This window comes from Nycticebus coucang, chromosome 15 (assembly GCF_027406575.1).
Source record: "Nycticebus coucang isolate mNycCou1 chromosome 15, mNycCou1.pri, whole genome shotgun sequence".
NCBI classification, from domain to species: Eukaryota; Metazoa; Chordata; class Mammalia; order Primates; family Lorisidae; genus Nycticebus; species Nycticebus coucang.
In genome coordinates this window covers 76,682,232-76,698,479 of record NC_069794.1, presented here as the reverse complement: position 1 = coordinate 76,698,479, position 16,248 = coordinate 76,682,232, and the positions used below count along the sequence as shown (strand labels likewise).

Sequence of the window (16,248 nt, the reverse complement as noted above, 5' to 3'; positions counted from 1 at the left end):
TATTTATATAAATAACTGAGATTAACTTTAACCCAAATAAATAAATTTATACAGAAATTTTTTAAATGTTGTTCTATAGATAGTTGATATGAAAAATATCCATCAGCTTTCAATCAATGTGACAAATACAATACGGAGACTTACATACATAACACACTTGTAAGTCAGTCGATAATAATAATAAAAAGAGCTTCACTTACTGCTATTTCTCTACATGCCGACATAGAGATCCCAGTTCCTTCTATTTGTTTTAAAGCATAGTCTTTATCATCTTTCCTGTAAAAACAAAGTTATTTTAATATACAGACAAATCTATATTTATAGATATTTTTAACAAAGCAAATTATATTCAATACACATTTGACACCTTCACATATCATCATATAATGTCATACAAAAAAATTTTTAGAGAATCTAGTCTAATTCCATTATTTAATAAGGGAAGTTAGCTTCAAGGGAATACAAAGACTTGTCAAAGGCTCCATGGTTATTTGTGGAAGACAAAGATTCAAATACAGAACTCCTGATTCCAAGCAATAGGCTCCTTTTGCTCTAACTTATGAACACCATACATGCACACATATAAAATAAAACTTGTTTTCTAAAACCCATTCAGATATTAGGGGGTCAGAAAAAGTTAAGAAATGAATGTATCCCTAAAGTACAAAATGATTTTATTTAAAACATGTTATAGTCATAACATGATAATGAATAACTAAAAATATTCAAATGTTCAAATGCTTTCAAAGAAAGTCATTTAACATTTATTCATTGTATATGTTCTTTAATTTTATTTATTTATTATTTGTTGAGCACTCACCAAGTATCTAAACCGTGCTAGGTCCTAGGGATACAACAAGATTCCTTCTTTTATGTAGTTTTCTATATCTACTGGCCTAGACAGATAAACAAGTTAACCCACCATAATACAATATGGTAAGTGTTGTAACAGGGTAAGTACAAACCACAGAGAAGGGCATCCAAAAGGTTACTATGACGAAGTACCCAAGCAAAGACTTCTCAGAGAAAATGCCATCTAACAGAAGCCTGAACAGCTGTTCTCAAATCTTTTTGATTCAGAATCCCTTTTCTCTTTTGGAAATTACTGAACTCTGAAGAGCTTTTGCTTGTTATAGCTATTGATATTTACCATGAGAATTTAAAAATGAGATCTCACCAAATTTAGCAAAAAAAGAGATAGAATAAGAATTTTTTTAAGGGAATTTTTTAACTAATGAAACAAAAGCACATATCTAGCCACCAGAGCAATGGTGTCATCACATATTATATCACCTCTGAAATAAATCTATTATATACTCATTAGAATAAGAATGAAAAAAGCAAATAACGTCACAGCTTTATTATGAAAATAGTGTTGACATTGCAAACTCTCTGAAAGGATCTCAGAGACCCCTAGGAGTTCCCAGATCACACATTAAAACTGTTGTGTATGTGTGTGTGTGCGCATCAGTTGGGAGGGAGAAGACCAAGTGAAGGCATATGAGGTACGAGAAAATAAAGCATTTTAGTGAGAAAAGATACTGTATGTACTTGGAATCAAGACTGGGGATAAAATTAGAAACCAGAATATGAAAGTCTTCTAGGCAGCACCTGTGGCTCAAGGAGAAGGGTGCTGGCCCCATATGCCGGAGGTAGTGGGTTCAAACCCGGCCCCAGCCAAAAACTGCACAAAAAACAAACAAACAAACAAAAAAAAAAACAAAGTCTTCTTACTCCAAAAAGAAGGGCTTCTTTAAAGGTTTGTTTTTTTTTTTTTAAATGAGAGCATCAATTATATTTTATTTGGGAAATATATATTTAGCCGTCTTAATTTTTAGGGGAAGTAAATACAGACAGAAGACAGAATACTTAAAAGTAATTAGCATTAATTAAAATTATTCAGTGAAAGATGATGGTGGCTACAGAAGGGTAATGGTTACTACAGGGAGCAGGCAGAGTAGAGAGAGATGCGCGACAGAGCCAGCATGGCACTTGGGGATCGGCTATTGCAGGTAAGAAATAGTCAAAGATAATGATTTCTGCTTTGGTCAATGGGTGAATGATGGCATTATTCACTGTAAAAAAGTTAAGAGGAAGAGATTTGGGAGAAGAAAGTTCAATACTGTGTATGTTGAGTTTTGGGGACCTGTGAGACATCTAAGTGGGAATGCTGATGGCAAGATGAATAAATGTTAAAGCTCTCAAAAGAGGGCTGAAGACACAGATTTATTGCAAATGATATAAACACAGTAAAAGAAGTCATGAAGTAGATGCAATATGACCAAAAGGACTGTCAAGAAAAAAGATTTTCAAAATGGGCAGAATTCAAAACCTGCAAAGAAGTCTAGTAAGGTAAGGACTGAGAATTATCAACTGAATTTAACAATGACACAGTCGGAGTGATGCAGTGGCAGAGTCCATGAATGGAAATATGTAAACTGAGACAGTATGTGTAGGCAATTCTTTGAAGGAAAGAAAACAAGGTAGTAGCTAACATAATACATGAGGTTAAAGAATAAATAACTTTTTATGATGCAAGAACCTTGAGCATGTTAAGCTCTGACAGAGTCCAGAGAAAAGGAGCTGCTAACACAGGAGAGAGGGAGAAAAGTTAAGACAGCAAAGACCCTGAGACACTGAAGAGAAATTAATTAGATTCATGGCTAGAATAACAAATACCTGTTCCATTTTAATAGGAAGAAAGAGGACACAGGAAAAGGTTGGAGACAGATGAGAACAGGTTGGCTCTGAGGTAAAAAGCTGGAGAGAGTTCCCGTTTCAATGACTTTCATTTTTTTCTGAAATTGGAGATGAGGTTATAGTATTTTGCCATTTGCACACTTTTTTGCCCAAATTTTTGAGGGAAAAATAAGGATGCACATTACATATGATTTTGTAACTATATGTTTTTAATTCTTTTATTTATGCTTATACGTGAAATGTGTAACTTTAGAAAGTAATAGCGATATCCATATGCAGCAGAATACAGTAATCAGCTTTGTTGAATTTACGACAGACTTCCAATGAAAGCATTTTCTGCCAACAAAGAGCAATGTATTTTCTCTTTATATGCTTTAGGGAAAGCTAGTAATCTAGATGATATTTTTATAAAAAATTATTAGAAAATTCCTTGGAAAATGTTGAAATGGTTTTTGTATCCTGTAAACTTTAAACTAACAGTTATTAAATATCAGATGCTAAAGAGCATGGCAACAGAGCTGCAGAGAGATACTCTGGACCACCTTCCTCGGACACTGCCATCTGATTGTGGAGGCAACAGGAAGAAAAGCTTCTTCAGATGCCAAGACAGAAGAAGGCGATGTGAGGGAAACCTCCAAAGTGGCCAGAGGTAAAGAAGGAGGTGAAGACCTGGATTCTGGAGCAATATCAAACTGGGATCTTCATTTTGACCAAGATGATACAAGCAGAGGGCAAAAGGATTGTATGCGAAAAAAACATGGATGATTTCTCAGGGACACCTGTTGCTTTAACTTCATGAAGAGAGGTTTAAGCATGAGGACATGAAGAAAACTTGCCCCCAAACTTTGAGCAGCCTATGCGAATCAAGTTTTGGAATTTCATTCTTATGTTATCCATCTCTGAAAGATAACTTTGACCTTTCCCAATATGAATGAGGTCCCACTTACATTTGATCCCACAGAACCACAGACATCAAAGGAACAAAGACTGTGGCGGTTAAAACTAGTGGACATGAGGAAACACATTTCACTGTTGTTCCAGCCTGTTGAACATCTTTAAAAGAAAAAACATTTCCAGTTTTTTCTACACCCGTAACCCTAGCACTCTGGGAGGCTGAGGCAGGTGAATCGCCTGAGCTCATGAGTTTAAGACCAGCCTGAGCAACAGAAAGATCCTGTCTCTACTAAAAATAGAAAAACTAGCTGGGTTTGTGGCAGGTGCCCATAGTCCCAGCTACTCAGGAGGTTGAGGTAAGAGGATCTTTTGAACCCAGGAGTTCGAGGTTGCTGCGAGCTATGATGCCACAGCACTCTACCCAGGGCAACAGAATGAGACTCTGTCTCAACAAGAAAAAAAACAAAAAAGTTCCGAAAGAAAAAATTCCAAGTGGAGTTATTGTCCCTGTGCATGAAAAAGGATGAACTAATAAAGAAGGCATGAAAATCCAGTTTAACAAAGTCAGGTCATAAAGGCCTAGAGGATTTTATTTAAAAAAAAACAGCTTTGCAGCGGTGCCTGTGGCTCAAAGGAGTAGGGCGCCAGCCCCATATGCCGGAGGTGGTGGGTTCAAACCCAACTCCGGCTAGAAAATGAAAAACAAACAAACAAACAAACAAACAAACAGACGAGCTTTGCTTATTTTTTAATCACTTCAAAGTCCATGTTACACAAAGTGCAAAAACAACTGCAGTAGACTTGGAAACTCGACTTACTGTAATACCCAGTGGGCTAACCAGCCATCTGTAACCTCTTGATGTGTCAGTAAATGAGCACTTTAAAGCCCTAATGAAGAAAGAGTGGATGTTGTGAATATAATCAGACGGTAATAATTTAAAACCTAAAGGTAGAATCAAGAAAGTATCCATCACAGAGGTTTGTGATTGGATCCTAAGATTATGAAATGGTGTCAAGAAGGAAGTAGTCAGAACACATTTTTTTTTAATGTGGCATCAGCAATGCTAGGAATGGAACTACAGATGATGAAATTTTCAGGACAAGGAAAATGACGCTTCAGAAGACGCTGGTCATGTAGAAATTGAAGAAGATGATACTTCTGATGTCGACTATTTGCCTTCTATGATGTGTAAATATCATTATTTACAAAAAACAAGTACTGTAGCTAAATATGTGCAAATAAAATTTTCAATTAAAACATTAAAATGAAAGACTTTTTCCCCTGAAAGTTTGGGCAAAAATGTGGGTGTGCATTACATTATGTGTACATGGCAAAATATGGTATATACTAAATCGAAGGGCAGAGGTGATAAGGTTAGAGATCAGAGCACAGTGGAGGTCTGATTAAGAATATTTATACCCTCTTATAAAATCAATTAAGTCCATTTAATATTTCACTATTTTTAATTATTAAAACTTACACTGCTTTATTTTTGGTTTTACAACAATACTTTATACCAAATCCACAATCAAGAAAGCAAATCCCAGTAACGTTATTTCTCTACAAAAAATTTGTTTTACGTTAATCAGCTTTGTAACATACTTTCTAGTAAAGCACCATGTACACTTATTATATATAAAGACATTAAGAATACATAATTCTCACTAAGTCTGAATGATTTCTGAAAGAAAGAATACTTTAAGGATGTAAAAATAAAAATGGGATCAGGATAAGTCTATTTAGACACTTTCATGTATATGGTTATTGACTTAACCAGATGATTAAGCCAGGAATAGAATACATTCTGTTTTATCTGTTTAAGCATATTATTCTTTATATAGGTTCTCCAAGGAGAAAGAGAGTATTGGGAAAGAAAAGATTTAAACCATTCATCTCCTTAACACCTACTACTTTCTCTTATTAAAAAGTGGCCAAATTGGCTTGATGCCTGTAGCTCAGTGTGTAGGGCACTGGACACATACACCAAAGCTAGTGGGTTTGAGCCCAGCCAGGGCCTGTTAACCAACAATGACAACTGCAATCAAAAAATAGCCGGGCATTGTGGCAGACACCTGTAGTCCCAGCTACTTGGGAGGCTGAGGCAAGAGAATCACTTAAGCCAAAGGGTTTGAAGTTGCTGTGAGCTGTAACGCCAGGGCACTCTACTGAAGGCAATATAGTGAGACTCTGTCTCAAAAAAAAAAAAAAAAAAAAAAACGAACACAAAAAATGGCCAAGTTTATTTGCTTTGGTTGTTGTCTGCTTAGCTGTACAGAAGCTTTTCAGTTTAAATCCCATTTGTTTATATTTTTTGTTGTTGCAATTGCCACTAGAGTCTTCTTCAAGTCTTTCCCCAGGCCAATATCTTCAAGTGTTTTTCCTATGCTTTCTTTGAGGATTTTTATCATTTCATGCCTTAAATTTAGGTCTTTTATCCACCTTGATCCATTTTTGTGAGTGGAGAAAAGTGCGGGTCCAGTTTCAGTCTTTTACATGTGTATATCCAGTTCTCCCAGCACCATTTACTGAATAGAGATTCTTTCCACCACTGTATGTTCTTGTTTGGTTTATCAAAGATTAGGTAGCTGGAAGATGTTAGCTTTATTTCCTGGTTTTCTATTGGATTCCAAATGTCTATGTCTTTATTTTTGTGCCAGTACCATGCTGTTTTGACCACTAAGGCCTTGTATACAATATTTGCATATTTTGAATCAGACAAAAGCTTGATAACTAGGATTTACAGAGAATTCAAATTAATCCTCATGAAAAAAGCCAACAATCCCATATATTAATGGGCAAGAGAATAGAACCTTCTCTACAGAAGACAGAGGAATGGCTAACAAACATTTGAAAAAATGCTCAGCATCCCTATCTATTAGAGAAATGCAAATCAAAACCACCCTGAGATATCATCTAACCCTAGCAAGAATGGCCCACATCACAAAATCTCAAAACTGCAGATGCTGGCATGAATGTGGAGAGAAGGGAACACTTTTACACTGTTAGTAGGACTGCAAACTGCCGCACCCACGGCATATAGCCGTAGTGAGGCAGTGCTGTCCGCGTTACAGAACGACGGGAAGGTGGTTTGTGCTCCCCGGAGCTTTGCCCCCAGCTGCCCCCAGTATGCACAGCATCAGAAATGTTGCCTAGCATACTCAGTTACCCGCTTAAGTTTAAAGATTGTGGCGTCTACTCATGTGTTTGTCATCCTGTACCAGAAGTCTGTTTGTTCTGATAAATTGTCAATATGTACTTTCCTAAGAATGAGCACAATGCACTACTAATCCAGATAGAGCACAGCCTTGTGAGCTGCTAAAGATGTTTTCCCACCAGTGAGCTAAGACGATAAGCCCAAGGACATGAAATACAAATTATCTACATAAGTTACAAAGTCACTGAAACACATCCACCCACCATAAAGTCCTGTTCAGAACATCTTGTTTCACCAATTGTCACGCATAATAAAAATCAATAGGAAAAATAATACTTGTCAAGGAATTTACTCTAAATCAAAATTATAATTATCAATAACAATAAGATCAAATAGTAAATGTAAAATTAGTCAAGCATTAAACATAAAGAAGATGTCAAGCTGTTCTAAAAAGATAATAAGAAACTGAGATAGGAGAAAGCAGACAGAGTTGACTAATAACCGCCACCCTCCGGAAGCGGAACTTTAAAACATAACAATGCATGATAAATCACACTTGTAAACGCAAAGATAACCCGCACACGTAAGCAAAAAATTGCATTATGTAAGCTCTGTAAAAATGTATAAATACCAACATGTGTACCCAATAAATTTACAGCTGCTTCCTTCATCACATGCTGTGTGGCAGTCTGTCATTTTTCCTGCGCCGACCTCTCAACTTTCCTCGTTCCTTCTCCCTGCACTCCCTCGGACTGAAGGCCACCGACAGGGCGGTCCGTAGCAGGTGGCGCCCGAACAGGGACCTGAAGGACAGGTAATCTTCTCTCTCTTTCTTTCTTTTTCAAGGTTGAGGGCGGCTCTTACCAGGGAGCTGCAGTCCCGCCGGTAAAGGCTGACCGGTTAAGTGTAAGCAATCACAGGAACCATGGGGCACGCATTAACTAAGGAAGAAAAAATCTTGAGTACTATGTTGCAGCGTTTGTTGGCAAAGAACGGGTTCAATGTGTCCCTCAAACGGTTGGAGGAACTTATACATTTTCTTATTAAGCAAGGTACGGAGGAGCCGTACCAAGACTTTATTTCAAGGCTGGAAGAAGCCATTAACAGAATGCTCCCCCCGTCTGAGGGCACATCACTGTTGCTCAAACAGTTAGAAGCATGCATGGATGCCTCACCAGCTATAGCCCAGGGTATGGCTTATGCTGCAGCAATGCAAGGACAGAAATTCAGCGCCTATGTTAAAAATACCTTCAATAAGGGAGGTAAGGGGCCGAGAGCTCCTGCTGACACTTGCTACAATTGTGGCAAGCCAGGTCACATGCAGAAGGACTGTAAACAGTCCCATGCCAATAAGCCGAGGGGGGAACCGCCCGGCTTATGCCCTCGCTGTAAGAAGGGCAAACACTGGAAAAATGAATGCAAATCAAAATTTCATAAGGATGGAACCCCCTTGAATGACAAGGGTGACACTGATCCTGAGGATCAGGACGTACGGAGATCAAAAAACTAGTAAAAGGGGCATTCTCCCAGCCCAGACCCCAAGGGAGAGCAGGCTGTAGCTTGTAACACACAGCCTTTATCTACTTTAAATCCTCAAGCCCCTGAATTTACTATTCATGACCTTTCACAGGGCACTCCTGAGAGCGCAGGTTTAGATCTTGCAAGTGAAAAGGATGTATTATTATCCAAATGGGACGGTGTTACTTTAATCCCCACTGCAGTAAAAGGGCAACTTTTGCCGGGGACAGTTGGAATTATTATTGGGAGAAGTTCAAATTATACTAAACATTTTGAAGTTATTCCAGGAGTAATTGATTCAGATACTCAAAGTACAATTAAAATAATGGTTAGAGCTTTAGTAGAAACAACGCAAATTCACAAAGGACAAAGAATAGCTCAATTATTATTATTACCATATGTCCCTTTACCTGCACCATATTTAAAGACAGCTAGGGGACAAAGTCAGTGGATTCATTCGGATTATATCACTCCACAGAAAGTACAGATAAGAAGAGACAAATTACAAACACTTAATGATTATCAAAAACTCTTAGGAGACATAAATTGGATTCGGCCTTATTTGAAAATTACTACGGGGACTCTCAGTCCTTTGTTTGCTATTTTGCAAGGAGACTCAGATCCACAGTCTCCAAGAATAATGACTAAAGAAGCTTTACAGACACTGAGGGTTGTGGAACAGGCCATTCCAAGAAATAAAATTAAATGGCAAAGCATTTAAAGGGTTAATGGATACAGGAGCTGACAAAACCTGTATTGCAGCTTCTAAATGACCTCAGTCCTAGCCGGTTCAACAAACCGCTTCTTCTTTGATCAGACTTGGTTTAGCCGCAGAAGTTATGCAAAGTACAGCTTATCTCTCTTGAGAGTTTGAAGGAAAAACAGATTTTATTCAACCATATGTATTGCCCTCTTTACCATTCACTCTATGGGGCAAAAACCTCCTACATGTTATGGATTTAAAATTAGTCACTACTGATCATTTAAATGACCAGCATTTTATATAAGGGCCACTACAGAAAATCATGCAGTTAAAATAACTTGGTTAACAAATAAAAGACCAGATGTCCTCATAACTTTGGGAAGAGGGTATGCTTGTGTTTTTCCACAGGATGCGGAATCACCCATCTAGATTCCAGACCGACTGGTCAAGCCAGCTCCTTCGGAAAAGACAACGCAGAAGGAGGCGCCAGCAGCTACTACAAGATCTCACCCGCCGCTTGAAGAAAATGAAAGTACACTCGCCGATAACAAACAAAACCACCGGGCGCATTTCCACTGGCTCCAAGACAGCTGAAAAAGCCCAGCAGAGAAGGAAGCTGAGGGCCCCCCTGCCCTCAGGCCCCCCTTCGTGGGGCGGGCCTGCCTCCCAAGTGTTACAGCCCCCAGACAGCAGCACTGGCAGAATCCCAAGGGTGAGATTTAGAACCTTTATTATTGGCCCTTTGCCACTAATAATTTGTATAAATAAGAAAAATATTTTTACAAACTGAATCTTTGTCAACGGATAAGATTCTTGCCTTTTAAACCTTCTAATTATCAGTTTAGCTGAGTGAATAAGTGACTTCATAGTAAACTAGGATCCTGTTTAGTGGAAAGTGAGTTTTTGAGAGTAAGAGAAATTAAACAGAAAGGAGAATGACATTGTGTAAAGAAAGAATCTTGTGTGATAAATTTTGTCCTGAAACAGAATAGTTATGTAAGAAAGTAAAAGGCAGGACAAAAGTTCAAGAAAGTTTAGAATGTTTGTAGATGGTCTGTGCAGGTTAAATGAAGCTCATAAAAGAAAATTTGTGAAAGAATTTACATGTGATCCAGTTAACTATGTATTTCCTTTAAAATCTTTTAACTTGTAAAAATAACTAATTGTATTGCGTCCTTTAATATGCAACATGATAAACAAGTAAATGTTATGTTAATTGTAAAAAAAACCTTCATATGTAATGTTACCTGTAGATCTACAAGACAATCCATGGTATGATAATGCAGCATTACAAGTGTTAGAAACACTTAATGAATTAATTAGGCCTAAGAGATTTGTGACAGCTTTAATTTTAGACATTACAACTTTAATTTCTATAATCACTACTTTTGCTGTAGCTACTACAGCTTTAATGCAACAAATGCATACAACATACTGTGTCAATACTCTTGGCAATAATATAACTTTAACATTAATAACACAAGCTAATATAGATAATAAGCTTAAAACTAAATTAAATGTGTTAAAAAAGGATAGTCTTAACTTTAGGTCAGAACATTAAGTACATACAACAGAAACTACAAACAAAATGTCACTCAACATTTCAAGCCATTTACATTACACCTTTACCATATAATGTATCTAACTCATAGAACAAAGTACAAGCACATTTACAAGGTGTTTAGAGAGACAATGATATAACACATGATTTACACGGCTTACAACAAGATATTACAGCCCTAAGTCAAGCTCATTTACCAATAACTTCTCTTAACACATTGGCTCAATCTTTAACTAATGGGTTTAAAGCACTCAATCCTCTTAACTGGATCCAGTATATTGTGCTCATAACCATTATTAGTTGTTTGTCATTTTGTGTTGTGTTGTTGTTACCATGTCTCATACAGTATCTGTTTTCCTCTATTATCTCTATACGCCAAGAAGTCTTTGAACTGCGGTTTAAAAACAAAAAAGGGGGAAATGCCGCACCCACGGCATATAGCCGTAGTGAGGCAGTGCTGTCCGCGTTACAGAACGACGGGAAGGTGGTTTGTGCTCCCCGGAGCTTTGCCCCCAGCTGCCCCCAGTATGCACAGCATCAGAAATGTTGCCTAGCATACTCAGTTACCCGCTTAAGTTTAAAGATTGTGGCGTCTACTCATGTGTTTGTCATCCTGTACCAGAAGTCTGTTTGTTCTGATAAATTGTCAATATGTACTTTCCTAAGAATGAGCACAATGCACTACTAATCCAGATAGAGCACAGCCTTGTGAGCTGCTAAAGATGTTTTCCCACCAGTGAGCTAAGACGATAAGCCCAAGGACATGAAATACAAATTATCTACATAAGTTACAAAGTCACTGAAACACATCCACCCACCATAAAGTCCTGTTCAGAACATCTTGTTTCACCAATTGTCACGCATAATAAAAATCAATAGGAAAAATAATACTTGTCAAGGAATTTACTCTAAATCAAAATTATAATTATCAATAACAATAAGATCAAATAGTAAATGTAAAATTAGTCAAGCATTAAACATAAAGAAGATGTCAAGCTGTTCTAAAAAGATAATAAGAAACTGAGATAGGAGAAAGCAGACAGAGTTGACTAATAACCGCCACCCTCCGGAAGCGGAACTTTAAAACATAACAATGCATGATAAATCACACTTGTAAACGCAAAGATAACCCGCACACGTAAGCAAAAAATTGCATTATGTAAGCTCTGTAAAAATGTATAAATACCAACATGTGTACCCAATAAATTTACAGCTGCTTCCTTCATCACATGCTGTGTGGCAGTCTGTCATTTTTCCTGCGCCGACCTCTCAACTTTCCTCGTTCCTTCTCCCTGCACTCCCTCGGACTGAAGGCCACCGACAGGGCGGTCCGTAGCAGCAAACTAATACAATCTTTTTGGAAGGAAGTATGGAGAACCCGCAAAGAACTCAAGCTGGACCTCCCATCTGATCCTGCAATCCCATTACTGGGCATCTACCCACAAGGAAAAAAAATCCTTTTATAAGGACCCTTGCACTAGACTGTTTATTTGCGCTCATTTTACAATTGCCAAAATGTGGAAACAGCCTAAATGCCCACCAACTCAGGAAAAGATTAACAAGCTGTGGTATATGTATACCATGGAATACTATTCATTCATTTAAATAGAGACTTTACATCTTTTGTATTGACCTGGATGGAAGTGGAACACATTATTCTTAGTAAAGCATCACAAGAATGGAGAAGCAAGAATCCTATGTACTCAATTCTCATATAAGGACAGTTGATGACCTAGTACACAGAGAGGGTTGGAGGGTGGGGGAAGGGGAGAGCAGAGAGAGGGAAGGAGGGAGGGGGTGGGGGTCATGTGTGTGACACACCTTTTGGGGGCAGGATACAATTATAAGAGGGACTTTACCTAACAAATGCAATCAATGTAACCTGGTTCTTTGTACCCTCAATGAATCTCCAACAATTAAATAAATTAAAAAAAAGGTGGCCAAGTTGCTGTGTAACAATTTCTCCACAATGAACTAAAAAAAAAATTTAATTTTCAGTAAGTCCTCTTCCTCATTCTAAGTAATTACATGCATGTTTTTTACATTTAAAAATAAATTACTGGAAGGAGATGTGCAATAGAAATAATATCAAATAAAAAATTTGATTATAAAAAAGGCAAGCTCCACTTGAAAATCATCTAAGGTAATCACATCATAATACAATGGTGCTATGTCACTTATACATTTATCTATCTACCCACACACTTTTAAGTTAAAAAAGCAAAGGAGATGAAGATTTATTCCCTCATGTTAATAACGATTCAGTGGAAGTAGTCAGATCACATAACTGAATAATTATGACTTAAGCATTCCTTATCTGAAATGCTTGGGGCTAAAAGTGTTTCAGATTTCTGACTTTGGGGGATTTGGGAATATCTGCACATATAAAATGAGATGTTTTGGAGATGGGATCCAGGTATAAACATTCAATTCATTTATGATTCACATATACCCTATAATATTGTGCATGAAAAAAATTTATGTACATTGAACCATCGGAAAGCAGAAATGTCACTATCTGAGCCATCCATGTGGACAATCTGTGGTTGTTTGGCCTCACCTCACTGTGATTCCTGACTCTAAATTTATGCTACTGATAAGTTATCATTTTTTTACATTTATTCATATGTGAGTACTTCAGAGCAAAATACATGATATACTACTAAAACCGTGCAATTCCTCTACTAGGAATATACCCAGATGATCAAAAACCATTTTAAAACAAAGACATTCGCACCAGAATTTTTATTGCAGCCCAATTCATAATTGCCAAGACATGGAAGCAGTCTAAGTGCCCAGTGACTCATGAATGGATTAACAAATTGTGGTATATGCATACCATGGAATACTATGCAGCCATAAAAGGTGAAGACTTTACATCTTTTATGTAAAGATGGAGTTGGAACATATTCTTCTTAGTAAAGTATCTCAAGAATGGAAGAAAAAGTATCCTATGTACTCACTACTACTATGAAACCAACATATAATCACCTACGCATTCATACAAATGATAAAACATAACTATAGTCCAGAAACAAAGAGGGAAGAGGAGGGAGGGGGAAGGGAGAGGGAAGGTCAGGAGTGGGGAGGGTATTTGGTGGGATCTCACCTAAGGTGCATACCTCAATGGTACATTTTAAAACTATTAAGAATAGAGTATAAATATCTTACCACAACAAATAAGCAAGCGAGGTGATGGTTATGTTAATTGTTTGAGGCAAGCATTCCACACTGTTTATCAATTCAGCACATTGTACCCCATAAATGCATTAATGTACACAGTCATGATTTAATAAATAGAAATAAAAACTGAAAAAATAATGTGTTCAGGTAACTAAGCAGCATGGTAACATCACTAGAATGCCTGTGTTGTGTTTGGGGGTGAGTGTCACTGAATATACTGTATTAAATGCCTAAGATCATTCTTCTGACAAATAAAATCCACAAGTTAATTTTTGGTTAATGATATAAGTTTATCAAAAATATTATTAGGGCTTGGCACCTGTAGCTCAGTGGCTGGGGCACTGGCCACATGCACCAGACCTGGTCGGTTTGAACACAGCCCGGGCCTGACGAACAACAATGACAACTGCAACCAAAAAATAGCTGGGCATGTGGTAGGAGTCTGTAGTCCTAATGCTAGCCTGTAGTCCCCTAACACTTGGGAGGCTGAGGCAAGAGAATCACCTAAGCTCAAGTGAGACTCTGTCCCCCCAAAAAAAAATAAAAAAGAAAAAGATTATTAGTATGTGTACAATTAATTATAGATTTGAGAGAATTTCCTGCAATTTGGGAGTTCCTGTGTTTGGCACTGTTAAAGTCTCTGAGATATGGTCATGAACAGGATGGAGGCAACAGTAATTACTTTCAAGTCTCTTGGCAGCTCTGAATGCCAAGCTGCAAAAAGTTAACAAGGCTTCCTGTAAACCTAGTGATGAATACCTCACATCTGCATTATCTCATTAAATTCAGGCCAATTTTTATTAGCTCTCATACTTCAAACTCATCATTACCTTGTTTGGAGAAACAGCTAGAGGAGCATAAAAATATATGTGCCTTGGCAGTTGACAGAAATGTTTGGTCTTTTCCTGTCTGTTCTGTTATAAAATTACAGTACATTACCAAAGCTACAATGTGTGTGTGTGTGTGGGGGGGGGGGGGGTTCTATAAAGTTATTTATCAATCTTTAAAAAATCATCTTCCCAAAGTATTATTTTTCTCAACAACTCTACTAAAAATAAAAATTATACTCATTGCTTCTTTCATATCAGTCATTTATAATCATCCCTTTTTCCTAACATTCATGCTATAAGAAATGGGCACAGTAATAACAGAAATTAAGATATGGTAATATTTTTCTCCCAAAGAGCTGCTCTACATCCCCTAGTCCAGGGGTCCTCAAACTATGGCCTGCAGGCCACATGCGGCCCATGGAGGACATTTATCTGGCCTGTGGGTGTTTTTTGCCACAGCTGCCTGTCCTGCTTAGCAGCCAACTCATCCCAGGCCACAGTGTGCATGTGTGGAATGTGCACAGCATTCTCCGACTCCCCTCCTTCTCTCTGTCTCTTCTCAGTCTCGGGTGTGATCAAACTAGTCACCAGCTTGCCTGTGCAGAGTCTGCTGCTGCCTGAGGACCACGGTAAGAACAAGTTAGGATTTTTTTTTTTTTGAAGTTAGGAGGTCTATTTTTTTTTTTTTTTTTTTGCAATTAGTAGGGCCTTTTTCTTCTGCAGTTAGGAGGTCTTTTTTTGCAGATAGGGGGCGCCATTTTTTTGAAGTTAGGAGAGCCTTTTTTATTGTAGAGACAGAGTCTCACTTCATGGCCCTAGGTAGAGTGCCGTGGGATCACAACTCACAGCAACCTCCAACTCCTGGGCTTAGGCGATTCTCTTGCCTCAGCCTCCTGAGCAGCTGGGACTATAGGCACCTGCCACAACACATGGCTTTTTTGTTGTTGCAGTTTGGCCGGGGCTGGGTTCAAATCCGCCACCCTCGGTATATGGGTCCCGCGCCCTATCAACTGAGCCACAGGTGCTGCCTGGAGAGCCTTTTTTTTTAAAGTTGGTTAGTTGGTTGGGGGGTGTTTCTGAGGGGGTTGCATCACAGTGATAATGCAAATAGTCAGCACTCAGTGCTAATACAAATTGTCAGTGCTAAGAGGCAATGCAAATGGTCAGCGCTCAGAGGTAATGCGAATAGTCAGTGCTCGGTGGTAATGATAGTAAGTGCCCAGTCTTAATGCAAATGGTCAGCACTCAGTATTAATGCAAATTGTCAGCGGTCAGTGTTAATGCAAATGGTCAGTGCTCAGTGTTATTGCATGGGGGCCCCAAACTGGTAATCTGCCTAGGGCCCCATGGGAACTTAATCTGGCTCTGCAGACAGCCGAGGAGTAGGAAACCCAATTTAATTGACAGTAAGTGCATTTATATTCTGATTGCTATTCAGTTGTGTATGATGTTGTATGTTGTGTGCTGTGAAAGCCCTGGTTCACACTGTTGTGATCTCTGAGCAGTGCAAGTTCAACCATATGCTTGTACGGCTGAACTCGCATTAGATTCGGAAGAAAAAAGGCATACCTTCTTTTTTCCTACAGTGGAATTTGATTGCATGGATCTTCTCACCCATGCGATCAGATTCCTGTGCAAGTTCACAGATGGCAGTGTGGTTCACACAGGGTAGTGTGTACTAGAAAGGTAGTGGAGGAACCAGCT

At 38.2% G+C, this 16,248-nt stretch overlaps 1 protein-coding gene across 6 annotated transcripts in view; it reads right to left on the bottom strand.

The window, feature by feature from the left end:
• CDK8 (cyclin dependent kinase 8) overlaps positions 1–16,248 on the bottom strand; it is a 161,087-nt gene that overhangs the window by 90,111 nt on the left and 54,728 nt on the right. For all 6 annotated transcript variants that reach the window (XM_053563206.1, XM_053563207.1, XM_053563208.1 and 3 more), the window contains exon 2: positions 201–276. In XM_053563206.1, coding sequence (XP_053419181.1) covers positions 201–276 — 76 coding nt within the window. The remainder of the gene's footprint in view (positions 1–200; positions 277–16,248) is intronic.